Source organism: Vicugna pacos, chromosome 1, assembly GCF_048564905.1.
Source record: "Vicugna pacos chromosome 1, VicPac4, whole genome shotgun sequence".
Lineage (NCBI taxonomy): Eukaryota > Metazoa > Chordata > Mammalia > Artiodactyla > Camelidae > Vicugna > Vicugna pacos.
In genome coordinates this window covers 42,126,694-42,154,384 of record NC_132987.1, presented here as the reverse complement: position 1 = coordinate 42,154,384, position 27,691 = coordinate 42,126,694, and the positions used below count along the sequence as shown (strand labels likewise).

At 36.4% G+C, this 27,691-nt stretch overlaps 1 protein-coding gene across 1 annotated transcript; it reads right to left on the bottom strand.

Moving 5' to 3' along the window:
- Positions 1 to 543: 543 nt before the first annotated feature.
- On the bottom strand, positions 544 to 26,669 carry SKIL (SKI like proto-oncogene). Its single transcript, XM_072960748.1, has 7 exons — positions 26,275 to 26,669; positions 22,915 to 24,665; positions 11,481 to 11,578; positions 9,731 to 9,963; positions 6,396 to 6,637; positions 5,598 to 5,822; positions 544 to 4,942 (listed from the first exon to the last, which is right to left on the bottom strand). The coding sequence occupies exons 2-7, from the start codon at positions 24,010 to 24,012 to the stop codon at positions 4,784 to 4,786; spliced, it is 2,055 nt and encodes a 684-aa protein (XP_072816849.1). The 5' UTR covers positions 24,013 to 24,665; positions 26,275 to 26,669; the 3' UTR covers positions 544 to 4,783.
- Positions 26,670 to 27,691: the final 1,022 nt, after the last annotated feature.

Genomic DNA, 27,691 nt, shown 5'->3' with positions numbered 1-27,691 from the left:
TTGGATCATTCATTTGGGGGAAGCCATCCACTAAGTTGTAAAGAGATCCAAGGACAGGTCCATACAGTGAAGGGCTGAGCACCTGTCAATAGCCCTGTGAGTGAGCTGGGAAGCAGATCCTACAGCTGTCAGTCATATGATTTCAGCCTCAGGTAACACCTTAAATGTACCCACCTAAGAGCTCCTGAACCATCGTGTTCAACTACCCTGACTCTGGATTTCTGATCCTCAGATACTATGAGGAAACTGTTGTTTTAAGCTCCTAAATTTTGGAATTTTTTAATGCAGTAATTGATAACTAACACCAGAGATGGGGGTGAGGAAAAGATGTTAAAGCAAGATTCCAAGTATCATGATGAAGAATAATCACAAAATGCCAGTATGTTCATCACCTAAAATTTCACATTTTACAATTTACTGAAGTTTCTCAAGTTAGTCACTTGCTGTGTAAGACTTTAAAGGAACAAAAGGAGAAAATGTCAATCTTAAGAAATAAGAAAGTTGAGCTCACACAGGATACCAAGATGGCTTGAATCAATTCCATTGGCATTAAAAGTTTTTATTTGGAATTTAATCCACAATCTATACAAGTTATTTACAAGGCATGAAAATGGAAAACAGCACAAAATACAATTGAGGTATAAGCTAAGAGCACAGTATGTCATGTTTCAATAAATATAATTCAAAATTTGTAAACTAACTGACCAGATAGATGAGTCTTGTTTTATAGTAAAACCATATAAAATATTTATTTCACGTGAGGTAGAGGACAGTTTTGTGTGTCATGTAATGCAACCAACCACAGCAATTTTAACCATAAAACTGTACATCATTGGCAAAATTTTAAATTGAATTATGGTCAATGTAGTCAACAATTTGTGTCAATAGTTGCACAACAGATCTTTCATTTACCGCGTTCACAGATTAGAACTTCAGAAATAATTTAAGACTACTGTGTTGGCTTAGAATTATCAGGATAAATAAATACTTCTAATAGGATGGTTAAAAGCAAATATATTTTATTTCTTCCAAACTATAATTCCCCAAAAGTTGTTCAAGATTTAGCAATTCTTTTTTTTTCACTAGAACTACTTTAAGTATGCTGTGCTTTATTTTCAAGTGAGGTATCTATATTGAAGAAAAAACTTAATAAATTTCTTTACATTCAACCAACTTAATACACTATTTTGTTTTCTGGGCTTAATTTTTAAATTTCAATTTTTACATTTGTTCACTTTAATTCAAAAACAGTAGCACTATATAAGACATGTAAGTCTATCACTAAAGAAACAAGCTCCAAATTGCATTATGTAATTTAGAAACCATTGAAAATGGGAAGATTTTACAAAAGAAAAAAAAACTGTCCTTTTAAACAAGATGCAATATAGACTACCCATATGAATTTCTTCCAATAATAGAAATAAATTTAAGCTGTTTAAATTATTCAATCCCACAATTTATAATACAGCAGTAATGTGTCCCTTATTGCTGACAGTTTCAATAAAAACTAATAAGTAGTTTCAAGCACAGAAATAGATGTACAGTATGAGCACAACTTTCCATTATATTAATTTTTAATGTCCTGTCACGCAGATTAAATGTATAAGAGCAAATAAAAACGAGGATTCTTCCCTAAGCAATCAAAACATAAGTCATGGACAAGAAAATTTTAGAAACTGATCAAAAACCTTCAGCACCAGCTTTCCTATTACTTTCAGGGAAATAAAGCATGTTTTCTGTTACTCGAGTTGCCTTATCATTTTACTTTCCTTCAAACAGAAGCCATAGATGTGCAAATAAATTGGCTATTCTGTCATGACTTCTAAAATATATGGATAACCTGCAAGTATCATTGTACTCAGTCTATTATTTAGTAACTGATTTTTAATTCAATATGTACAAATGATTTTATATCTCAATTGGTAATGTATTAAATTTGTTATAAAATTAGTTCAAGAAGCATAAAACATCCCAACTCTTCTGGACACAGAAATTCAAAAGCAAAAGAATATGCTTTACAAAACTAAAGCACAAGCCAAAATTACATTGTTGGTCAAATCCTTTGATAGTGTCCTAAGTTGTATTTGTGATATCAGGGTGGTTTAGAGCTTTCTCAATGACAGCAGGTTTTATGTTTCTATAGATTTGGTACCTTCTTCTCATGAAGTTTAGAGTATAGAAACTGTCGTCACCCAAATTAAACATCACTTATCACCCAGTAAACTAATATTCTATCTTTTCTTCTTTTTAAAGATGCTCTAGCACTCTTGATAGGCCATTCCTTTAACACAGGTTTTTAAAGTAAGTATTTTTGTATTTTTCCTACAAAGAATAACATTATAAAGTCTGAGGGAAAATCTGCTTTCCTGATGAATTGGCACACAAAAACTAACACCAAAACAACTAACACCAAAACAAACTTCAGGCTAGCAACCAACACACAAAATGAGCATGCCAAGAATAAGAGTAAGTTTATACGGGTATTTTAAGCAGAGGCCACTTGTAAAGTATTACAAAATCTCAATAGTTTCAAGCTATGTGGTACAAGTTTAACTTAAAATGACTTTTAACTAGAATAGGCATAATATTTACAATTGACTAAAAAAACTATTTTCAAAGAAGTTAGACAGAAACCTATGGCACATCAATGTAGCTTCTGGAAAATAAAGACTATACAATTTCATGTGGCAAGTTTCCCTTATGTGAAGGATTAGAAAAAGCAGTTCTTTACTCAATTTTAAACTAAGAGTTTATGAAATTTAAAAGTGATTAAGCACTGCTTAGAATTCTCAAATAACATATTTTCAAAGATTAGGCAATTTATTTTAGCAAGTTTTGAGTTAAAACATAGGTAAGCTAATTATTTAAACTAAGTAACATAAGTAGATTTTGAGTGAATCAGAAAAATAAATGAAATTACAGGGCCTTGAGTTTTGTCTCCCAAAAAGCTGAGCTATGACACAGCTAATTTACAACTAAAATGAAACTATGTCATAAAATGTCTTTGTGATTTTTCTTTCTCCAGAAAAAGATAAATAAGAGGCATTAGGAGGGCAAGTCACTTTTAGTATTTGTTCCTGTATGTCATTTTAGACATGTGTTCCTCCTTGAGTAGGTTCCAATAATCAGCAAAGTAAACTGCAGGGTTAATATAGTAAAATTTGAATGGAAAATAGAAAATAAACATTTAGACCACACTCAAGTGAAGAAACTATACTTCTAGAAGTATAAAAATTCTTTTAGGATATATTAAGTACCATTAAGCAAAATATGAAAATAACTGGTTAAATGATAAGATCTTTATTTTTGAAGTTCTGTATCATTAGAGTATCCATCACCTATGGTGGGAATAGTAAATAATCTTAATCCTAGCTGAATTATTTTAAAAACAAATTTAGGTCTCAAGTTATTTCATACAATACCTTACATGAGAATATAAAATGAAATTCATAGGATAATAATGTCAATTAATGGCAGATTCTGGAAACATCTTTTAAAAAATACATACTAAGAATTTTACCTAGTATCTGTTAAGCCAAGATTTAAGTAATATGAAATTTGCTATTAAAAGAATGACAGGCTTTCTGTGCAAAAAAAAAAAAAAAAAGTGCAGAAGTTGCCCCTCCCCCAAACTATGGAATTCCTTTGTCTTCTAAAAATTATCTAAAAATCTTTTAGTAGCAATAACTAAACTTCCCTATATCAACCTATCATACACTACCAGCTGACTGTAAATTCCTCATTTTGATATTAAATAGTAACTGAAAATGGTCCATTCGTGCAAATTTTGGTTAAGACTTGACATTTAAACATACAAAAGTCCAAAATAATCTTCAAGGTGTTTAATATTTTACAATTTAAAGGAAAACAAATCCATTAAGGAAAACAAATCCATTATATAAATTGTAGTAAGACCCATAACTACATATAAAAACTGTACAGGAGGATTATGGATTGTATAGAAACTGATACACATCAATGTTATCAGTTTTTCTCAAGTACATTAAATATTCTCACACCACTATTAACAACATAAACAGAAGCTCAAAAATTATTACATTTTATTCCCTCTTCTGATGTTGCTGCATAAAAATTTTTTTTCTAAATATAACCCCATTTAAACAAAAAAAGCTAATTATAACTGCTTCTTGTGTTCAGCAGCAGTGTGTAAGAAAGCATATAATCCTTCCCCATGGGGTGTGCTATAACCCTCTATGGACAATGTCTCTCAGGAGACATTAAATAGAAGAGAATCAGTGGAAATTCATTCCACAACATTAACAAAAGCAAATTTTGATTATAATAATGAGTATACTACATCAACTTAGACAGGAGACTGTATTAATAAAAAACATGGAGATTCAACTCCTTGAGTGGCTCTATAGATGAAATATGAAGCCGCCATTGTATCTAAAACTGAGTCTGAAATATGGATAATAAAACTGACCACAACTATTTTCCACCACACAATGCAGCTTTTAAAAAGTATGCAACTGCTAAATTTGCATTAGGAATATAGGCAGATAATATTATAGTTGAAATCATATAGTACTGTTACTAAGCTAGTTGAAAAAAAGTACAAAGAAACGTACACTTTCATTCATTTGGAAAATGTAAAAATTGATGTACCAATATATAATCTCTTCACTTTCTCTGACCTACAAATGGATAGAATGCCTAGTTATTTCATGCAGATAAATTGTTCAGAATTCAATGACCAAGCAAACAAACAAACAAAAATAAACCCTGTTGGGAATACACAGATGAATCTCTTTAAAGATTTCTATTCTTTAACAGTCTTTGATGATTTCAAAATTTGCAGCTTTAATTCTTTTATCATCATCTCTAATTTCTGTCTTGCCTCCCGTTCCTGTCTGAGTTCATCCTGGAGTTCTTGCCTATCAGCCTCTGCATGGTCCAATCTCTGTCTCAGTTCTGCCAGCTGTGTGATTTAAAAGAGTGGGTCAGTTTTCACTTAGTTTTGTTTTTCCATTTACTCCTCACATCATGGCAAAGATCTACTTTCAAATTACTTTTTACAAAATGAGCTATTTTATATATACTGCAATCTCCTGAACATCTAATACTATTAATCTGACTTTGACAGAACCTTAAAGTGAGGGAAAAACAAAGGGTCAAGAGAACTGAACCTAGAGCACGTTCACGATGCCCTAACTCATCAGTACCCCTCTCATCACAGTCTGCTCACACTGAGTTATTTGTTCATCTCCCCCAAGTTGTGAGTTCATTTTTGCTCCAGGGCTTGTGAACACAGTGGGCAACAGTTCATGGTTGTTAATTCATTGATTTGAAAGCCCATATACTACATTAAAATCATATAACATTTGACATTCAGACAGCTAGAGATTTAGACAACTCAATTCAGAAACCCATAAAATTTTAAAGCAATAAAGCAATCAAGTTCAAAAAAATCATCTTAGATGATACAGCATTAAGTTGTATTTAATGGAAGTCTCTATTTTGAAATCTAGTCTAATGAAACAAGCTTGAAAAAAAGTAATTTCTTTAATGAGTAAAGTAACAGCTTCAATTTCCACACTGAAAGGGCAACACTATATAAACTGAGTAATTCTTACCTGCGCTGCATATTCAGCCTCTTTATCTTTTTCTAAATTTGAGTCACAGGTACATTTCTGCTTCATTACCTGCTCCAATTTTTTCTCTAAGTCCTTCTGTTCAACATAAAATTCTTCCATTTTATGAGCATGTTCATTCTGCAAAGATTCAAGCTCTTTCTGTAAATTCTGCTGTTCTTCAGTGAGCTCCTTCATAGCTTTTGAACTACTCAACATTTCAACTTCCTGTAATTTAAAGAATCACAATACAATTTTTACTTTACTTCCATCATGTTAAAATTTTCAAGTCAGGAAAGAACAGGGCAGAAAAAATCTAAAATTCCACTGTCATATCAATTCTAGTAATTATCTTGAAAAATTATTTTCTCTAAAGATTTAAAAGTATATTAATCTTTCTGATGAACGTAAAACTAAATAATCTTAAATACATTTGCAGCATGTTATCACGACTTTTCTTAAGAATATGCAGAAGTACACTGTATAGCACAGGGAAATATACACAAAATGTTATGATAAATCACAGAGAAAAAAATGTGACAATGAGTGTGTATATGTCCATGAATGACTGAAAAATTGTGCTGAACACTGGAATTTGACACAACACTGTAAAATGATTATGAATCAATAAAAAATGTAAAAAAATAGAGATAAAAATAAAAACCAATCCATTCATCTTACTCCACTTTCCACTTTCCATGCTAAAAATTACTTCTTTTGGAAATAAAGCAGCTACTCAAAAAAAAAAAAAATGCAGAAGTATCTTTTCACAATGGACTATTATTTAGATAACAATTTTACCATCTGAAGTTGTTGCTTCTTCTGTAAAATTGAGTTCAGTTTTTCCTGTTGTTTTACGTAAGTTTTCATTACTTCCTCCATGATTTTTCCCTTATCATCCTCACAAATGACATCTTTGACAAGAACTGGAGATGAAGCTACAGCATCATGGTCAGCTCCCACCTTGCTTGTGTCCCTGGTTGAGTTGCAGGTGGTAGACTCAGGTTTCTTTTTACTTGTAGAATTACTTGAAACTGATGGATCTTTGAGAGGCAAAAATGAAGTAAGAGTATTAATATCACTCTGTTAAAAAGTAACTTGAACAATCCATAAATGAAATTAAGACGATAACCCGACTTACAAATAAAATAAAAGATAATAAAATACTTAGGAATGAATTTAACAAAAGCAGTATAAAACATGTACAATGAAAACTATAAAACATCATTTAAAGAAATAAAAGACTAAAAAATGGAAAGGCATCCCATGTTCGTGGACTGGAAGACTTAATATTGTTAAGATGCTATCATGATCTGAATGTCAGTGACTTTCAAAATTCACATATTGAAATCGTAACCCCCAATGTGATGGTATTAGGAGGTGGGGCCTTTGGGAGGTAATTAGGTCACAAGGGTCATAAGAGCCCCCATCATGGGATTTATGACCTTAAAAAGAGGTTTCAGAGAGCTCTACCATTTAACCACGCAGAAGACAGTGAAAAGACAGCCATCTATGAACCAGGAAGCAGGTCCTTGCCAGACCAAATCTGTTGGTGCCTTGATCTTGGACTTCCCAGCCTCTAGACTGTGAAAAATAAATGTTTGTGGTGTCAGCCACTCAATCTATGGTATTTTTGTTATAGCAGCCCAAATGGACAATGATAAATGGTAAAACACCCCCAATCTGATCTATGGTTTTAGTGCAATCTCTATCAAAATCCCAACTGGCTTCATGGCAGAAATAGACAAGCGGATTCTAAAACTCATATGGAAATAAAAGGAACCCAAAATAGCCAAAACAATCTTGAAAAAGAACAATAAAGTTGGAGGACTCACAATCTCCAATTTGAAAGCTCATTACAAAGCTACAGAAATCAAAACTGTGTGTAGTACTGGCGTAAGGACTGAGTCCAGAAATAAACTCATACTTTTATGGGCAACTGGTTTTCAACAATGGTGCCAACACAGTTCAATTGGAAAAGAGCAGTCTTTTCAACAGTGTTGGGACAACTGTACCTATATACAGAGAATGAGGTTGAAGTTCATACCTTACATAAAAATTAACTCAAAATGGATCACAGACTTAAATGTAAGAGCCAAAACTCTTAACTGTAAATCTTTGTAAGCTTGGACTAGGCAATGGTTTCTTAGACATGACACCTAAAGTAAACAACCAAAGAAAAACTAAACTGGACTCCATCAGAATCTAAAACTTTTGTTCTTCAAAGGACACTAACAAGGAAGTGAAAAGGCAATTGACAGAATGGCATATCATGTAGATAAGGGTCTAGTACCCAGAATGAATAAAGAACTCCTATAACTCAATAGTAAAGAGACAAATAACCCTACTTAAAAATAGGCAAAAGATCTCAATAGGCACTTTTCCAAAGATTTGAAATGTTCAATAAAAGCATGAAAAGATACTCATTATCATTAGTCACTGGAGAATTGCAAATCAAAACTATGAGATACCACTTAACAACTACTAGAATGGCTATAATCAAAGACAAACAATAACAAGTGTTAGCAAAAATGTGCAGAAATTAGAATCCTGAGAAGCTGCTGGTAGAAATGAAAATGGTGCAACAGCTTTGGAAAATAGTCTGGCAGTCCCTTAAGACATTAAACATAGAGTTACCATATGATCTAGCAATTCCACTCCTAAATATATACCCAAGAGAAATGAAAACCTATGTCCACATTAAACTTGTGCATAAGTCTTCAAAACAGCATTAGTCATAACAGCCGAAAAGTGTACATCCAAATGTCCATCAACTGACGAATGGATAAACAAAATGTAGTATATCCATCCATACAACAGAATGTTACTAAGCCATAAAAAGGGAAGAAGTACTAACACATGCTAAAACATGGACTGAGAAAATACTATGTTTAGTGAAAGAAGCTAGACAAAAGGCCACATGTTGTATGATCTCTCTTACAAGAAATGTCCAAAACAGACAAACCCATAAAAACAGAAAATGTATTAGTGGTTGACAGAGGCTAGGGAAAAGGGAGAATGGAGAATAACTTCTACTGGATTACAGGTTTTCTTTTGTGGGTGATGAAATGTTCTGAAACTAAACGTTGTGATCATTGCACAACTCTGTGAATTTACTAAAAACCACTGAATTGTACACTCTAAAAGGGTAAGTTTTATGGTATATGAATTATAATCAACAATTTTTTAAGTCACTAGAATTAGATAATTTGGCAAATATAATGGAAACATGGCATAATGGTACATTACTAATTATTATTTGACATATTTAAATCTAAGGGAAATTAAGTTTTAGAAAATCTCAAAATTAAAGTACAGAAACCCACTCCCAAGAATCTCAATCATCTACAAAAACAGTTACATGACTGTTCTGAGAAAGCTGTTCCAAGAAAGCTGAAAGAGCTGTTACACTTGCCCAAGCTATACACAAAGTTTTGCAGCTACGTAGAGGGTAGCACAGGCAGCATGTGAGCAGACATGTCTTGTTTGGTCCACGGTATTTTAAAAGGCACTGTAAATACACAGTTTTTTGTTTTTGTTTTTTGATGTCCAGCAGGCATTCTGCATTTATGCCGAATAGCCTGGCTCCCATGGCTGTGAGTTTTCAATCCTTGCTTATTTCATAACCAAGTTTCCCTGAGTCCTATACTTAACTGCTCTTATATACCCTTCTCTCTTTTTTAAATTGAAGGATAATTTACAATATTACATTATTTTCAGGTGTATAACATAGTGATTCAGTATTTTTATAGATTGTCATATACTTCTTATATTATCAGTTAAATGGGTTCTCAGTTCATAGCAAATTGGACAGAAAATAAGGACCTTCTGAAGAAATCTGACAGCAAAGAAAAGGCTGGAAGAATCAAAAATAATCAGACAGAAGCCACTTGCAGTATGCAGCCATCTAGCCTGTGTATCTATCTCATTAGCCTCTACAGCTATCACCATGCTAGTAGAACAGCTGAGCTTCCACAGAGTCACTCAAGAGTTTCGAAACATGGTATTTTTTTAAAGACAAAATCTTTAATTACCTGGAAAATTCTCCTAAACAGAAATGCTCTTTGAAAGTGCTGAAAAAATGTGTCTATTAGATAAATTAGATAAATTTTAAAAGGTAAATTCTGAATACTTACCTAAGTGACTATATGATTCTCTATTTGTTTTTAAATCCATTTTCTCCTGTTCCTCCAGTGAGACATCTGGATACGACACTGTTCTTTGATGTTTCCCACTACTGTGTGGCTTCTCTGACTGTCTTGGTATGGATCTGCTTGCCTCTGTCTTTGTGACCTCTTTAGTCTGGGATGCAGCAGAAGTAAGCGACACATTTGGGGCAACCACTTTATCACACATGTATAAGTAGTAGCTGAAAACAAAGAATGGCAAAATAAGATACATATTACATTTAGGTAAAAAGCAAAATATATTACATCTATTTCTATGGTTAAACTTTTTTTTTTTTTACCAAAAGAGATAACATAACAACCCAGAAAATAAGGGTCACAGAAAAGAATTCTTGAAAAAGTTAGTAGTTGAGGCAGAAAGAACACAAGTTATTAAGATATTTTTGTTGTTTTACAAAAAGTAATTTCTGAGCACTAAGAAGACACTCTCTGGAAAAGAAAATCAGTCTCTTCTCTTTCCCTCAAAATCACATGAGAATGAAAACCATGAAGTATCTTTACAGAGTGATTCAACAGCCCTGAGTAGGTAAGGTTTATGCCAAAAAGAAAACAGACCATATACTACTTTGGAGGACTATTTCCTCATCCGCCACCCCTCCAAAGCAAGGAAGTCCTGTTCTTTGTGATGGTGAGGCTGATTCAGTCCCACATTGCATGGCTATGGCCTGATTCACCGCAGCCCCAGTGAGGAGCTCCCAGGGCCCTTCTTAGATAGCTCAGGGAAAGAACTAGCATTCTGAATGCTATCCAGCTACTGGGCAGTCCTCTGTGGATCAAACCCCACAGAGCAATCTTCTGAAAACACTGTGGTATTGCCTATTTATTTGATAAAACAGCAATAATAAATTGTGCAAAACTAAGATCAAAGGGTAACTACCCATTTTGCTCACAGCTCACATAAAATTGTTCAGGAAATTATGTGAGAGACTCATGGAACAAATTTGAGCTAGACATGTAAATACCATTTTACTAACTATAATCTGCTTATCCTTTAGCCAAAAGACGCAACCATTTAACTGACCTAACACTTCATTCTCTGAACTCTAAATAATCTCTTATATCACATTTTCTTTGTACAGGACATCTGTATTTTTCCTCTCTACTAATCACATGAATTCTGAGGATGAAAACTCAGTATTCTGCTAAGAAAACTGACAAGCTTAATACTGCCCAAAGACTTACTTCAAACACAACAGGACTAGAAGGAACTGTAAAACTGAGATTCATCATCACTGTGCTTGGGGAGAATATACAGGTACAGCAGCAGATTAAAAAAATTAGGTTCAATAAATTAAAAGTTTATAATCCATGGTATATTTTTATTGAAAATATGAAAATTTATTTTGAGGGGTATTGTTACTATGAAAACTTCTAAGTTTCAAAAAGTTTCTTTTTAAAATATCAAAGTTGTACAGCACACTCTTGAAGAGTTGGTTTATCTCTTGAAGGGAAGTAAGGAAATTAAAAGAAAGCTTTCATTTTTTTCACTTTGGGGCAAAAAGGAAATGATCTATTTTTAGAAAAACATAGAAACACACAGAAAAGGTTATTTCAAATATGCAACACAATTTATAATTCATTTCACTGATTAGAAAGAAAGCCTAAAAATATATAATAAATTCCCAGGACCTAGAATAGTACCTGATGTATAGAGGTTGAACGAATGAATGAATGAATCAATGAGCCAATACCCACTCACCTGGGGTGTAAAAATGAATGTGTCTGAGAAACATGGTCACCTTCCTGCTTTATAACAGGATACCAAGAGTGTAATTCCATTCCTGCTGGTGTATCTATCTGTAGAAAAATGCAGAAGGGGAAAAGTTTACTAAAGGAAGATATGATGGTTAATTTTGAGTCAATCTGATAGAGCCATAGGCTGCCTCTGGAGGACACTGATGAGTTAAGAATTATGCTATTTAAGAATCATCTTCCTATTAAAATAGTAAGAATTCTTGTTAGAAAAATAATAAGACAGTCTTTCCTTAAACTACCATGTTTAGTCACTTAAAACTCAAGGAGACTGCTACATGAACTGTCCCGTCACAAGAAGGGCTTCAGTCAGCATGAATGTTAACATGGAACACCAAAAATGATTTCATCAAATACCATACTTACGGGATCTATTTTAAAAATCCATTTTAAATAATAGTACTCTGCAAATGTATAGCATTTGTAAGCCCTGATTCTTCTTCTTATTGCTACAATCAGCTAGAATATACCACCGTTCCTACAGTGTTTATTAGCATATTCTACTGGATAACATTCTACAGCAATAAATACTTTGCCAAACTTTGAAACTGCTTTGTCTGCTAACGCTTATCAGGATACTACATTTCCTTGTAACTATGAAAAGCTCTTTCTCAGGGGGGTGGAGGGTGGGAAGGGATAGACTGGGATTTCAAAATTGTAGAATAGATAAACAAGATTATACTGTATAGCACAGGGAATCACAGAGGAAAAAATGTGATAATGAGTGTGTATATGTCCATGTATGACTGAAAAATTGTGCTGAACACTAGAATTTGACACAACATTGTAAAATGATTATAAATCAATAAAAAATGTTTAAAAAAAAAAAAAGCTCTTTCTAGTCCTAAAGGATGAACTGTACCTGTAAATAAAGGAAAAAAAGAAAGTAGCTGACTACTTAATGAGCATCTACCTCAAAGTTCATGATAAGAACTTTATACACCCTGCTTAATTCTAACAAATATTTCAAGTAGGTGTAATTATCACCATTTTACAGATCAGAAAACTGAGGTTCAGAAACTAAAAAAAGGATAAATAACCTGTGTTAACTAACTTCCTCATTTCATTTGTTTTATATTTTGTCTCCCCTCCCCTCAAAACACATATTGGTAGGAGATTAACATTTTTATTAAGAATTACTGGGCAAGGAATTTGAAAGACTAACAAGACTACAAAATTATAGGGAAAAGAATAATATTTTGAAAGGATCTGAGAGCTGAGTATTCTGTGAGGGCCTCTAGACTGTATGAGTAGAATTTGTTTTACAACCTCACAATCCTGATCAAGTATTCTAAAGAAGTTCAGAATCTGGGGCAAAAGCAACTGCTTTTTTATAAAATAAAGCAATCACTTGTTTACATTGTTTGTCAGCCTATAGCTTAGTTCTACCATAAATCAGAAATGGAACTGACTGCTGGCAACAGAAACACTAAATGATAGATGCCAGGTGCCAGCTGACAGCCTAAGGAGAGAAGAGAATTACAAGACATTAACACAAAAACTGATCCAAAAAGCAAGACAATCTGAGGGCTTTATCATAGGCCAGGACAAAAATTTAATACATCTCAATTTTCCCCTATACTTATCACAACAGAGTAATTAATGTTTGAGAAGTCTTGGGTCAATATGACACAATATATTTATAGACTGTATTTTATATTTACTAATACCACATAAGTAGTATACTACATACATATATATACCATATGCATATACTTAGAAAGATTGAAAACTATTTAAGACATTTTAGAATTCATAAAAAAGGTTTTAAAGCTTTAGTTTTAAAAACCATGCTGAAAAGAGTAGTTTCATTATCTAGAAAACTCACTTAGGCATAACATTTTTCACACCAATACGGTGACAAAAGAGGTGCGAATAAGCATGGGTAAGCTCACTCTAATAAATCAATAAAATGTAAGATCGGCTTAAATTAAATGAGAATTTTCTTTTTTCAAAGGTATTTTTAAACTCATTATTTAGAAAATAAAGAAAGTTCCACTTTAAATCAGTTTCATATCTGAAATAATTCTGGATGTGCTGCCCAAGAAATAAACTGGTTCCAAATTTTTAAAATTAAAATTGGTAAAATTGATTTATATATTTAAAAGTTCTTCCTATTATGAATATCTGGAATCTTAAACTTCAGGATAACAAATTCTAAACTTCTTCAGCCAAAGATCTTGACTTGAAATCTGATTTAATTTTTATCAAGTTCATTTCAAAACTCTACAGCTTGATTTGTTTTACTTTTATTCATGATCCAAACTCAGTGTATCTTTGTTTCTATGATGTCTCTAAACTTCAAATGCCGCCTTAAATAATTGCTAGCACATGTGTTTGTTTTTAAACATCCATCCCTTTCTAGTTTCTGTCCTTTATTTCCTTTCCCATTCTTGCACACACCCACTAAGGCAGTCAGAGGAGGGGTTCTAAAGAAACCTTCCTTTAAGACCACCTGGTGCAGTCCTCTAGCTAATGTCTGAATTCCCTATACAAAATCCCCGACAATTGGCTATCTGGACTCTGAACAGCAGCTTGAGGTCAAGGACTGTCTTAAGTACTTTTGTATTTTCACTACCTAGCACTATGCCTGGCATGTAGTAGGAACTCAATAAATATTTGTCGAATGAATTCTGAATGACAGTGTAGCTCATTAATTTCCAGGGTGGCCTCTTTTAAGGTTACTGTGCTACCACAAAACTCGCAAGATAGTCTCTTTCACATTTAATACCCTTCTGTTCCATGAAGTACTATGAAGTACCAAAGAATCCCAACAGTCTCTGGGATGTATTTTCAGAGATCAGATCTACAAAGTAAATGACATAAATGATGGGGAAATGCACAACACTAACCATGATAAAATGCTGGGAGTTAATTTTACTTAATATGCTGTGGTAAACCATAAACACATTTATAACAAATTATCCTAACTGCATGTTAAAAACAATTAAGAAAAGCATATATTATACAACAGAATATTCACAGGCATGCCAGATTTTCTCATCTACTCTGCATTTGTGGCAACATACAAATCAGATCTTCAAAAACATAACAATATAATTAAATGGCACAGCAGTAATGCTACTACTGATCAGGAATAAAAATTAGACACCAAGATACAAGCATCTACTGCCTTTTATCTTACCTTTCAATATAAGAATAATTTATTCTCTTTATGCATTTAAACTTTAAAATAGAATACACTACATTACTTGGCAAAGAAGAGGAGCAGATCATTTAGTAACTTAGTGAGAGTCTTAACATTTTAAAATACTCCTATTGCCCAATGTCCCCACCATTATCTACCACAAAATGAACAGATGGCATCCTCATCTGAAACACATAAGAAAAATTTCAGACATATGATTTCATTCCAAAACCTCAAAACAACAAATAATGTCTATGAAAGCAAAATTTAAACAATCCCAAATTGTATAGTAGAAGAGTAAATTTTAAATAAGTAGAAATTAGGAGATGTTTTATTCAAATTTCTCTAAATTTCAACTTACTATCTTAATAATAATAACTTAATAATCAGATTTCCTAATAAAGAACCATTGTATTTTGGTACAATGCTTATTAGTCTCACAATGACAAATAATTTAGAGAACTTGATTTCATTTATAAAAAAGACCAATCAGCAATTTTATTACCACTTTCTAGTTATAAAAGCAGTTCCACCCACTCAGCACTACTCATATACAAACTTTCCAATCTGCACTTAAAAAAACCAAAACCAAAAAAAAAAAAAAAAACAACAAAAACCTCTAAAATTTCCAGACTTATCTTCAATAATAAACTTAGCTTTTCATAAAAAATAAAACTTTGGCAGCAACATGGATGGACCTGAAGATTGTCATTCTAAGTGAAGTAAGAAAGAAAAAGAAAAATGCCGCATGATATTCCTTATATGTGGAATCTAAAAAAAAGGACACAAATGAACTTATCTACAAAACAGAAACAGATTCAGACATAGAAAACAAACTATGGTTACCAGCAGGTAAAGGGAGTGGGAAGGGATAAATTGGGAATTTGAAAATTGCACCTCTTAGGAGTGATGGAAATGTTATTAACTATCTTAATCGTAGTGGTGGTTTCACGGGTGTACACATCTTTCCAAAATTCACCAAATTGTACATCTGAAACATTTATAGTTTAGTGTACAGGACTCATACCACAATAAAGGTGTTAAAAAACAATAACAACCTTCGCTTTTAAGTGGTATTCCAGTTTGTAATTATGATATCAGATTAGTATTATGATCTTTAATTAAATCTTAATGACAAATATTGACTAACTAAAGAAATCCAGACAATGCCTTAAAGTATGAATGGGATTTCAAACCCTTCCCCCTCCAAAAAAAATACTTAAATCTTTTAAAAATATGTGGAAAATTATTTTTAAAAACAAAATTTAGAAAAACAATTTTTACATTTTGATATTTATATACCAGTAAGCATACAAAGGACTAGTAGATTGGTAAATTTCAGTCTATCCTTCTATAATGGTGTGATTACACAAAAAATAAAATATAATGCATATCAAATACACATTACTTTGTATGAGCCAAACATAAATCGTTAACCTCACTAAATACATGAACAAACACATAGTTAGGCAACAACTCCTTGGGTATAAAGCAAATATACCTGCCAGGTTCCTTTTACTGTGTGTAATACTAAGACACTCAAGTGGTCCATAAATGATTTCAGAAGGACACAAAAGACGCCCTACCAGACAGCTGCCAGCTACTCCTACTGAAAGAAACTGAATCTCTTAGAATAGGATCAGCTTTCCTCAATACTTTCAACGTGTTGTGAATGAGTGTTTCAACTACTGAAACAGGAATAGTGTTGCAAGGTAGCAAATAGCTACTTAAGAGATTTTAAGGCTTAGTTTTAGTGCCTGGCTTCACTGTAATTATTAGAATTAATCAACCTAATGCAAAACTGGAACAATATGATCCAAGCACCTCCACTAACTTATCAAAGATGGATCTGCAGGAGTCATAACAATGTCTGCTGCTCCTCCATGCTGCAAGATCATACCACCTACCTCACAAAGCCAGATTTGGGGTTAAAAGTGATTAAAAATGCTCACAGGAAAAGCAAAGGCCCATGTTCCTACAATGTGCAACTATCATTTTAAATCCTTCATGGAAACAAGGCCATGTAAAGGCAGTAGCATGGTATCACTCACTCCCTTTAAAACTTGAAGGAAAAGGAACGAACTGACAAAAATCCTGTTAATTCCTGGGGCTTTAAAAATATTTTTTTTATACTGGAGTTCTATGGTGTCCAGTCTATTTTATATTGCAATTACTTGGAAATTTCCATGTCATATATATCTTTTCACTAAAATATTTGTTGTCAAAAGTTTTACTCTGTATAAGTCTAGGGTTTTGCTTTTCTAGTCCATTTCAGTAAAATATACTTTAAAAAAATTTATCTCAGATTCTGGCCTTCAACTAATGTAAACTGACAATATCAAAAGGTAAATTAATTTTACTATATGCAATGAACTGCATTTTTCATTTTACTCTATTTCATATATTTTTTAAATGCTGGTGACCCACTAAATTGGCTTCTTTAATGCCCCCCTCCTCCTTCTCAGCTGGGCTTCTCAAGAGAATTAAGCCCAACTGCTCCAAAGCTTCCATTGTATGCAACGAATTAACTTCTCTCCAAAGCATTTAGAACAGTCCTATATACCACCCCTTGTGTAAGGCTTAATTCTCCTCTCATAGGAGCCTAGATGAGAAAGGCTGCATGGGTGACACACTGCAACTGGTCTATTGCTCTAAATTTGTAATCTGACACTATTCTAAGTGCGCTGTGCTAAAATTTGCCCCAAAGTATTATTTCAACAATTAGTCTTAAATAAATAATGTGTGCTCTACAGAGGCTTTTTGCACAGATTTACAAAGTATCACATATGTAAAGGAATAAATTCCAATGGTGGTTATCACTCCATGGTGAAATTACGAGAAAACTCTGTTGTTTTCTTTGCACTTTTTAAGGATTTACTATAATGGGCCTGTATTGCTTTCTTAATCACATCAAAAAACTCTCAAAATGGAATAAAAGTGGTCTTTAATTAAAGTCTTTTTTTTTAACTTTTGTATTCCTTGTCCCTATAAGATAAACAAAACATAGACTTTTAAGGTTATTTGAAATCTCAAAATAAATTCAATACCACAAATGAAAATACAATGCTACTTTAGTTTAAAACTAACCCTGTTTTTCTCCTTGAAAATCACTGGTAGCTTTCTAGGGCTACTAAGGGTTTTCATTCACTTTCATACAAACCTTTATTAAGCATCTACCTCGTTCTACATTCAGAAACTAGAAGAGGATTTCCTGCCCTAGGGAGCCTCCACCTAGTCTTTACATACGTGTTTCTGTCACCCATCTCTAAGTCTGGAAATTAAAATGAGTTTTAAACTAATTTTATATCTTTCCTTTTCTTTCCTCTTTCTGCCTAACATGGCAGTAATACTTTATTGAGGGATGGAAGCAAACCACACCTTTACAAAAGAGAATGGCTTAATTAATTATATTCTTTATGCATTTTGTAGTCTAACAAAATCCTTATATTATTTTAATGTATATATATAACGTACATGAAACCTCAACAGAACAAAATGCTATGTGTGGACAAAATACAGGTTCAAGCCATTACTAACACACTATTCCCAAACTAGTTCTACCTCTTTACCTGAACAAATTGAGCTCTGGTTCCACACTTTCTACTTCCAGAATTCTAAAGGGATTCAAATTAACCCAATTCTTGATTTCTTCCTTGTTCTCCCAGTGAAAACACTACTAGCTGGCTGCACATTGATTCAAGCCCATCCTTTTTCTTTTCTTCCTTGAAGTTTCTTAATTTTTTTCCCATTTCTAACATCAAAAGGATACATTTCTAAGTTTTTTATCGTAAGCCTTTTTCAAAATGTTAACATTTTTAAATGTTTTACCATTTTTTAATGGTAAAAATGATTAAAGACTCCCTATTTCCTAAACCATAAGAGGGCACTATTCCCAAAGTCATTCTGAAGACTACATTGAAATGTCCTTCAATGTATTTTATAACAAACCTGTTTTGCATACTTTTTTCTTGCATACTTCATTTTAGTAAGTAAGCAAACATCCAACTAGTATAACTGTTGTGTACAAACAACTAAAAGGTACATCTGAGCCCAACCCTTAGTTACCCTCACTTACCTTAGAAATATTTTCAGATAATTCTAGATAAACCAAGAAAATGTTTGGGGAGAGGAAAAATCCCCAAAAACATTAGTAAATATTTCAATCATAGTTTGAAGTACTAGCCTATATTTTTAGACTCTTAACTTACAAAATTCTTTTACATCCATTCTCTCATTTGATCAGTTGTCTTACTCAACAGTTTATTTGCAAATTACATATGTTTACCAAGGGTTAAACCATCTTTTTTTTTTTTAATCCCACAAATTCTAAAATGTAATGCAGTGCTGTCTTCCAAAGATGTATTCGGTTAAAAAAATTTTTTTTTTTGTTTTTCACCGTGTAGCTCTGACATGCAGGTACAAAACTACATTCTGGGAAACAGGAAAAAAATCTCTAAACTCATTAAGACAGTTATTAATTTTAGAAAGTTAGACAAAAATATTCATACTGATCCCTCATATGAGCACAAATTGTTCATTTGATTCTGACCTTATCACCACTTGATCAAAATGTACACTAATTATAAAATGCAAACTATGCCTCTGATGTAACAAATTACCATCAAATCTACCACATTTATTACTGGTACGCATTTTGCCCCAAAACTATTCTTTGTAGTTACCCATCCTCTCTAATGTATTTCCTTACCTCATTTAAATTTGCACTAAGAAATACACTTACAAGAAACAGCTTACAAGAGGGGAGAATTTTTTGTACTTTTATCTTTATTCAAATAACCTCTGCAGAAATGATGAACTGTAAGGAAAATGCAAAACTAAAAAAAGTGAAACGTTTAATCGGCTTTAAGAGGAAAATTTTAAGTTGATATCTTAGGTCATCTATTTGCACTACAGATAACCCATAGGGTTTTTTCCCTAAGCAGAGTAAAAACTATTATTTTACTTACCTAAGAGTAGTCAAGTCTAAATGTTAGACATCTAAATTTTAACTTCTAAAAAAAATAAGGGCATAAGCCATCTTTATCTAGTGGAGATTGTCAGCCACATGGTGTTAACAGTAAAGAATCACCTACACTGATCTTATCAATTGACTACAAATGTGCTTTTCTAATGTGCTTGAAAATAATCTTAACTAAACATCAACCTTCAAATTTTATTTACAAATGATCAGTTTGCTTAGTAACCTTTTTTCCATAGATAGAAATGTAAGATTCAACAAAATCAGAATTAGATCAAATATATAATACCCACTGAAGATTTGGGGAAAAAAATCAAGAATATGATATTCTTGTATATATTTGTGCACTGTAACATACAGTCATTTTTCTAATAAAAAACATGAAACACTCAAAAGATCTGAAGAGATAGTTTAATAACACCATTTTACAAAGAAACCTAGGCAGATCTAAAATCAAGACCTGTGGTGAAGCTGAGTAAGAAAAAGTTCAAAATACTATACCTCTGGTGTCTACAAAAACAGTCAGTTCTTCACTTAGAGCACTGACCCTATACCACTTACTTCCCCATCTAAATATAGCTCCTAACTATGCAAAGTAAATATAGTTTTTAGCTAAGCAAATAGTTGATGATCATTACTAATATAATTTCCATCCTTAGAAATAATTTAACAGTTCCTATATTTCAAACAACTGCCTACTGAGTTTGAGGGGTTTTTTAATTTGAAAAAAATATTCTAACTACATTAAACATATCAAATTACATTCATGTTCACGCTAAACATCAGGTCCTTTAGATTAGAGATTAATATATTTAGTATATTCTTTAATTTTTTTTTTAAGTGCCTGCTTTTACTTTTTAAAATGAGTTCCTCTGGATCTGTTTGGTTTGTTTGGCAATCAACTCAGTGACTCACAGAAGATAAAATGTTCCTCAGTATAGGACTCTCTCCTTGCCCCCTTCCCAGTAAGACACTAGTCTACACACAAGTGAATAGAGTCTAAGAACCATTACAGTAAGGTACGTTGATAAGAAAAGTTGTTTCTCAAACTTCAGTTTCTTCTACTGAGTTTGCTTTCAGCAAAAGTAGTGACACTTACTAGGCTTCAAGTCAAAAGACCTCATTCAACTCCTGATTCTACCTCCTACTAGATACACTACTAGGAGCATGTGACCCATCTGGGACTGGTTTCTCATCTGAGAAACCTTGTTCACAGATTGTCAAAAAAGAAATTTTGAGGAAGAATTTTCAAAATGTGAAGTGGAAAGCACAGTAAAACAACCACACAAGTATGTACGACATGTGAACCCCCCCAAATCTTTCTTAAAGGTTTGATTACTGGTAATTTTCTTAAATTTCCTTAAACTGCTTAAAATTCAAATAAAATTGGAAAAAAAAATAACAAAAGTACACGAGAAACATCGTAGCAAACACTGTAAAAAATAACATAGTAAAAAGATGGGAAAAAACCTCACACCTTTCCCAAAAAAACTGAATAGAAATTAATAAATTCTGAGACAATAAAGGACTACATACAGATGAAGAATAGTTTCAATTTTAACCAAACCCTAGCACATTCAGTTTCAGTTAAGTAAATTCATCACCTTCTTTTTTTAACCTTTATCACGGTTCTCAGATATTTTTTCTCACAAATAGAGCAGGAATAATAGGCAAAGTAATTTATCTCCAAAATGTTTATGTCAGAGCAATCAAGACTGGACCAAGATTATCTGGCAAATAATGTGGCCACCTGTGGACATGCGAGAGTACAGCTCCTCATCAGGTTGGGGCAAGATATTAAAAATATCAAAAGGGGCATTTCACATTTTGAGAATATAGGTAATTCTAAGCACAACCTTCAGCATCAGACCAGGCCAGCTGTAAGTCCAGCAATGTGAGAACTGGCTTGAAGTCAATCCTGCTTTAAAATCAGTTAATAACTGCGCCTGAACAATATAAACTTACCTAGTAGCCACAGGAAAAGAATTTCGAAAAAGTACAGACCCTTGGGAATCAGCAAGTAGCAAACTACTCTGAATTCACATCTGAAATTACTGCCATTAGGCTTCAGAAGCAAATCACTGTCTTAAAACGACACTGTAACTAAATTTCCCTCAAAACATGAAAGGCACCCTATTAAAGCACAGAACACCAAAACTTAGGTTCTTGCCCAAGCTCTCGTCTTGCTATAAATAACCTTCAGTCATTTAATACACTTCATTCATTTCTTCTGCGAAGTAGAAAGGGCAGAGATTATGTCAAGAAATAAAAGCTAATAGAAAAAAAATTAGATTCTTAAGATGAAATGTGGCCAATTTTCTGTGGTACCAATCAAATAAAATCATGTGTGAAACTGCTCAAGAACAATGCTTGCCACATTTTAAACACCTAGTGTTAGCTACTGATCTTACTCTAGTGGGAAAATATTTAAAAACCAGATCAACAAACTGAGTATTTAATAGCCTAAACTTTGTCTATTAGCTAGGCATTCAAACTCTTAAAATGAAGTTTTGAGTTTAAGCCTATTAGATAATGCAGTGGGCAAGTAAGTTTAAAATCTCTCTGCTGATATTATTATTTATTTACTCTAAAGTAATCTTTATTCTAGCTGTCATAATTTTTTAAATTATTTTATTCTTTAAAAATTCTTGGTGATTATAATCATAAATTCTTCAGATAAATCTGTCTTTTCCATTTGTTTCCAATACTGATCAAGTCTGAATATCCAATTACAGAAACAATGTCAGAAATCCTAAATGTACCTTTGAAAAATGCTGTTTGGAACCCACCACCAGAACTGTTTTGGCTAGCTACTATACCATTTGCAAATGGAGATAGCACTAAAGTGTAAATTGTCTTGAGTCCTAGGAAAACAACAGATTTAGTCATCAAAAAGCAGGATGTGTGAAAAAGAAAAAGGACATGGCTTGAGAAAGAAGTCCCAAATCCTCCACTCCCTGGCTATATAATCTTGGGAAAGCCACTTGATCTCTCTGAGCCTCATTCTCTTTATCTGTAAAATGGGAATAATCCCACTTCTCTCAGTAGGGTATTTAGAAGATCAAACACACACAGGAAAGCATTTTATAGCCTAAAATGTATAACACAAACAAATTACATATATCAATATTTTTGTTGTTGCATGAGCAGCAAGATTCTTAACACACAGCTTAAGCTGCATTCTAACAGACTTGATTTCAAAGTAAACCATAACCATTATTCAAAATTACTATTAAAAAATAAAATAAAACTTGCCTTGGACTGAGTTCTCTTCCCATTTCTCATGCTAAACTTCTCCTTCATTTCTTCTAAAATTATCTTCAGTTTCTTTTCTTCAGGTGTCCCTAAGTATTTTTGGTTCACATGAAGATAGCAATGCCATTTGGCTGATTCAAAGCCCCAGTGGCAAGTCCTTTTGTCGGGTGATCTGTGAGAATGCATCACAAATGTCTGGGGTGCAAACATTCCACAGCACTCCAGACACTGAATACATGGAGAATCAGGCTGAACATAAAACTGGGGTGCAAACAAACCCTGACATTTGCCCAAGCATTCATGTTCCACTTCAAAGGCACTGCCAGTTTCCTTTAACTGGGCCAATGAGTTTTTAGCAGGAAGTATACTACCGTTTTGAGGGAAAGTGCGTGGCCGCAATAAAGCATTACATAGTCTTTGTGCATCAGTTAATGTGATCAGCCCACAGGATGGGGCATTGAATGGAAGTATTCCCAGGACCTTTAAGATATGAAGCTGGTCTGATGTACACCTTGAACAATAGATGTACAATTCGTCACACACTGTATTTATTTGCTGGAGTGAAAATTCTCGGAGAACAGAATTTAAGACTTGGGGCAAACAGAGTCTCTTTTCTCCTCCAACCTGAAAACAGGAAATAGACTCCCCTTCCAACACAGTCTGGGTGAGTTCTGTGGAGCTATCAGAAGGGATGAGCAGTGGACCAGGAAGAACCTGAGGAGATGGAAGAGGCAGAAATACAGTAGGTGACATGCTTTCTTGGGAATATCGAGCAGAAAATGCAGCTGGTCCACCCAGAGAACTCTGACTACTTAAATGGAACTGTGCCAAAGTGTGTTTCAAACTGGGATTTAAATGTAAAGGTTCAGGCACAGAGGCACAGGTTCGCTTGACATGCTCTTCATCAGTTTCCATTGGCGCTTCATAGTCATCCAAGTGTTCCTTCTTTACTGTTGGCATCTTGTTTATCATCATTTTTCCATTTGCGTGAATGTCCGTCATCATTTTTTTCACTGGAGGGCTGCCATCATCTCCCATTCCATTCAGTTTTTTATTTGAGCCCTGAACCAAGGGAAAATTTGTTTGTAGGTTTTCCATTGCTAAAAAACTACTGGTTTAAATAAGGAAGTCTGAAATTTGCATTGTTATTTAGTTGCTTATCTGAAGAGAGAAAAGCAATGTATACCAATACTTATGGTAACTTACTCTCACAGAAAATTTAAGTTTCCAGAGAGACTGCCCTACTCAATAGATTTTGCAACTTTGTTTTGGTTCTGCTTATACTGTAGTGTAATTTCACTGCAGGTACTATAAAATTTCTTACTTTATGTTTAATAATAAAGAAAATAATTTTAAAAGGCACACCTCCAAGGAAGCCTTTATTTTTAATTCTTCAGATATATGTATTAAAATAAAGTTACCAATTCTCTCAATTCAAGACGTCCAGGTTCAACGCAATGGTTTGGTTTGGTTTTAAGCACAACACGCAAAAAGTCTATGTAATTACTTGTGTCAAAATAATGCACTCAAATTTAATTTTTGGCACCAAGGACACCAAAGGTGGGGGGGGGTATCTTCTCCAGAAATGATGATCTGTTGGTCTGTGTGGACAAACTGAAGACTTGTATAAATCTTCACACCAGCAAGAAGAGCCTCTGACTCTACTTGAACGTCTACAATTAAAAATGAAATCTAAAGAAAAATTGCCCAGTTATCTTCAAGGATTACTGTTAATTCTTCTTTTAATTAATCTGGAAGAGAAGAGGGGTTGGGGGGAGAGTTACATTTGAATTTGCTCCAGAGGCCAAAGGGTCAGTTTGAAACTAGTTTCTTAACCTTAAACTGAGTTCACTTCACCAAAGGTGACACTTGAGTGATTTCTTTAAATCTAACAGTTAACTAGAAGAATCTTCATTTAAATACGAAAGCAATTTGAAATGGGTAAAGGGAACAATAATATCCCTCAAAAGGGTGAGGACTATTCCAACTCGGAACAGGAAGAACCTCAAGCAGAACATCTCACCCAAAATTCAGCACTACAGGCTTTCTCAGTTATGGCTTTTTAATTAAAATAATCTATTACTTCATCTCTTAATTAAAAAAACACCAGTTTCATCCAAAAAAAAGAGACACTAGTTAACATATCTACCATATGTAACTAAATTACAATCTTAAGTGTATAATTCATCTAGTCAGTGTATGCTATTTTTCCGAATGACTGCAGGCAAAAATTAACTTTCCCTTTAAAAGGTTAGAGAATTTGCTTAATGGAAGCCAAAAGCTATAGACTCCACTCCTGGGAATCTCCATCCTTGAACAAGACTAATCTGGGACAAAAACCACAAGGCAGACAGACCTCACAAAGAATGCAAATGGAGGAAAAGGGAAAAAGAAAAGATTCTTCTTCCACTTCCTTCTACAGAGAAAATCCAAAAGAAATTCAATAAATAGAAACGTATGCCTCCCAAACTCCGAGAAATTTACCTTAAAACAGACAAAAAGGGTTAAGGGCCAAGGCCACTAGCCAACGTACTGACTTTCGCCCACCACAGGAACACCTCAGCCAACGCAGGCCAAGGAAGAGGGCAGAAGGCATGACCTAGAATGGGGGAGCCCCCAAACCGTGAAATCCTCGGCCCACACAAAGCCACTCACCCATTTCATACTCCAGGGGGAGGCGGAGAGTGGAGGGCAAGGGAACAGTCCCGCCTTGGGGTGTGCAAGGTGGCAGTGGGAAGTGGAGGAAGAGGAGTCCCCCAACCCCCACCTGCGGTCTCGGAACACCCCAGTGCCCTCCCAACATCGCCCCACTGAGGGGGCCGCGAGGAGGACTGTGGAAATCCCCCGCGCACCCTCTCCCCGGGAAGTTCTCGGGTGTTACCCCAGCACCCCTAAGTCTGCGCCTCCCCCCGCCTGCCCAGGGCCAGAGGCAGAGAGGTCAGCGGGCGGGTGGGGCGCGGAGCCGGGATCCCCGCGCCGCCGGGCGCCGGCCGACCCGATCCAGCCCGGGGCATCCCTGCGGAGCGCAGACGGGCGGCGGGGGGAGGGGGGCGGTGACCGGCGTCCGGGTCTCCGGGGTCCCGACGGCTCTGGTCAAGTGCAGCGCCCTGCCCCTGCCCGCGTCCACCGTCCGGGACGGGCGAGGCATTATCTGCCGTGGGACACCCGCCCCGCGCCACCCCATGGCTCCGACCCCACCCGGGACCCGCGCATCCGGACCCCCGACTCCGGCCTCCAAGCCCGAAGAAGCCCGAGGAGCTTTGTTAACTCCCCACTACCCTGCGACGCCGCCGTCGGGCACCCCAGGAGCCGCGCGCCCCTTGCCTCCCGCCGCGTCACCCCCGCGAGCCGGGGCCGCACCTGTGCCCGCCGCCGCCGCCGCCGCCGCCGCCGCCGCTCGCTCGCTCCCCTCGGCTGTGCCGGCGCCGCTCCGAACCCCACACACATCGCTACACACAGCCCTCTGACGTCACCGAGCCCTCGGCCCGCCCACGTCACTGCGGAGACACACGGCTTCCCGCAGACGCCGCCGCCGTCTCCGGCCGCCCGGGGGAGAGCGAGGGCGGCGGGGGGGAGGGGAGGGGAACCGAGCCAGCAGCGAGACCGTGCGCGCGCCCTCGCCGCCGCCGCCTCGCGGCTTCTGGCCCCTCGAGGACGCGTGTGCCGTCTGGCCTATTGTGGCTCCGGAGGGCACCCCCGGCCAGTCGTCTGGCGCGCGCGCCCCTCCCCCCAGGCGCGCGCCCGGCGCTCCTGGCCCCGCGCGCCGTCTGGGCGGCTGGCGCGCGGCGCTGTCTGCGGTGCGCCCGGCGCAGACAGGATGTTCCCTCCCCGCCCCACCCCCACCGCCGCCCTCCCTCCTTCCTTCCTCGAGTCGCCCAGCCGGCTGTCTGGGGCCGCCACCGCCCCGCCCCCGTCCCACCCGCTGCTCGGTGGTGACGGGCCAGACCCGGGGGCGCCCTGGTCTCTGGGCTGCCGCGCGACACGGAGAGAGGGGGCAGGGCGGCCGCACGGTGCACTGTGCACGACCCCAGCAGCCGGCAGGGCGGAGGCAGGGCCCGCCTGGCGGAGCGCCGCCGCCCGAGGTCAGGCACGGGCGACCCTCCCCCAGCGCGGCCGCAGCTGGGCCGCCCCGCCCCGGAGGCAGCCGGGTGGCGGCCGCCCAGCCGCGCCCCCCCGTGTGGGCTCTGCGCGCGGGGGCTGCCCCCCGCCCCCGCGGGGCCTCCTGCGGGAGGGCCGCCCCGCCAGCTGCCTGCGCTGCGCTCCGCCCCACCCCGGCGGCCCCCGCCTGTCCTGGGTGGCCTCCGCCCAGACGCCTTCGCCAGGCTGACCTCCTCCTCCATCGGGCCGGGCCAAAGGACTGACCAAAGTTCCGGCAAAACCGAGAGACAACATTTTTGTCTCTACTTCTCAGCCTCCCTTCGCCCCCACCCCCTCACCAGACTGCTCTCTCGGTTCCAAAAGGGACCTAGAAATTACATGTTTCTACCGTGTTTACTGAAGGGTTTGGGGTTTTGTTTTGGAGGAGAACACCAGATGAGACTAGAAAAGCAACGACTTCAGAGCTTTGGGCTGTGACCCTGAGGGCCCAACAGAGTGGTGTCCTGGTCCGTGTTCCCAGGCTAGCCAATTAGCATATTGAACTCTGCCGAGCTGCTCCGTCATATTTCGAAACACCAAGAAAAACCCCTTTTTTGCACCCCACCGCAAGATCAGGAACTGAAACAGTCCTCCAGGTCTCGGTGCACCGAATTCAGAAGACTCGAGCTTTGTCTCCTAC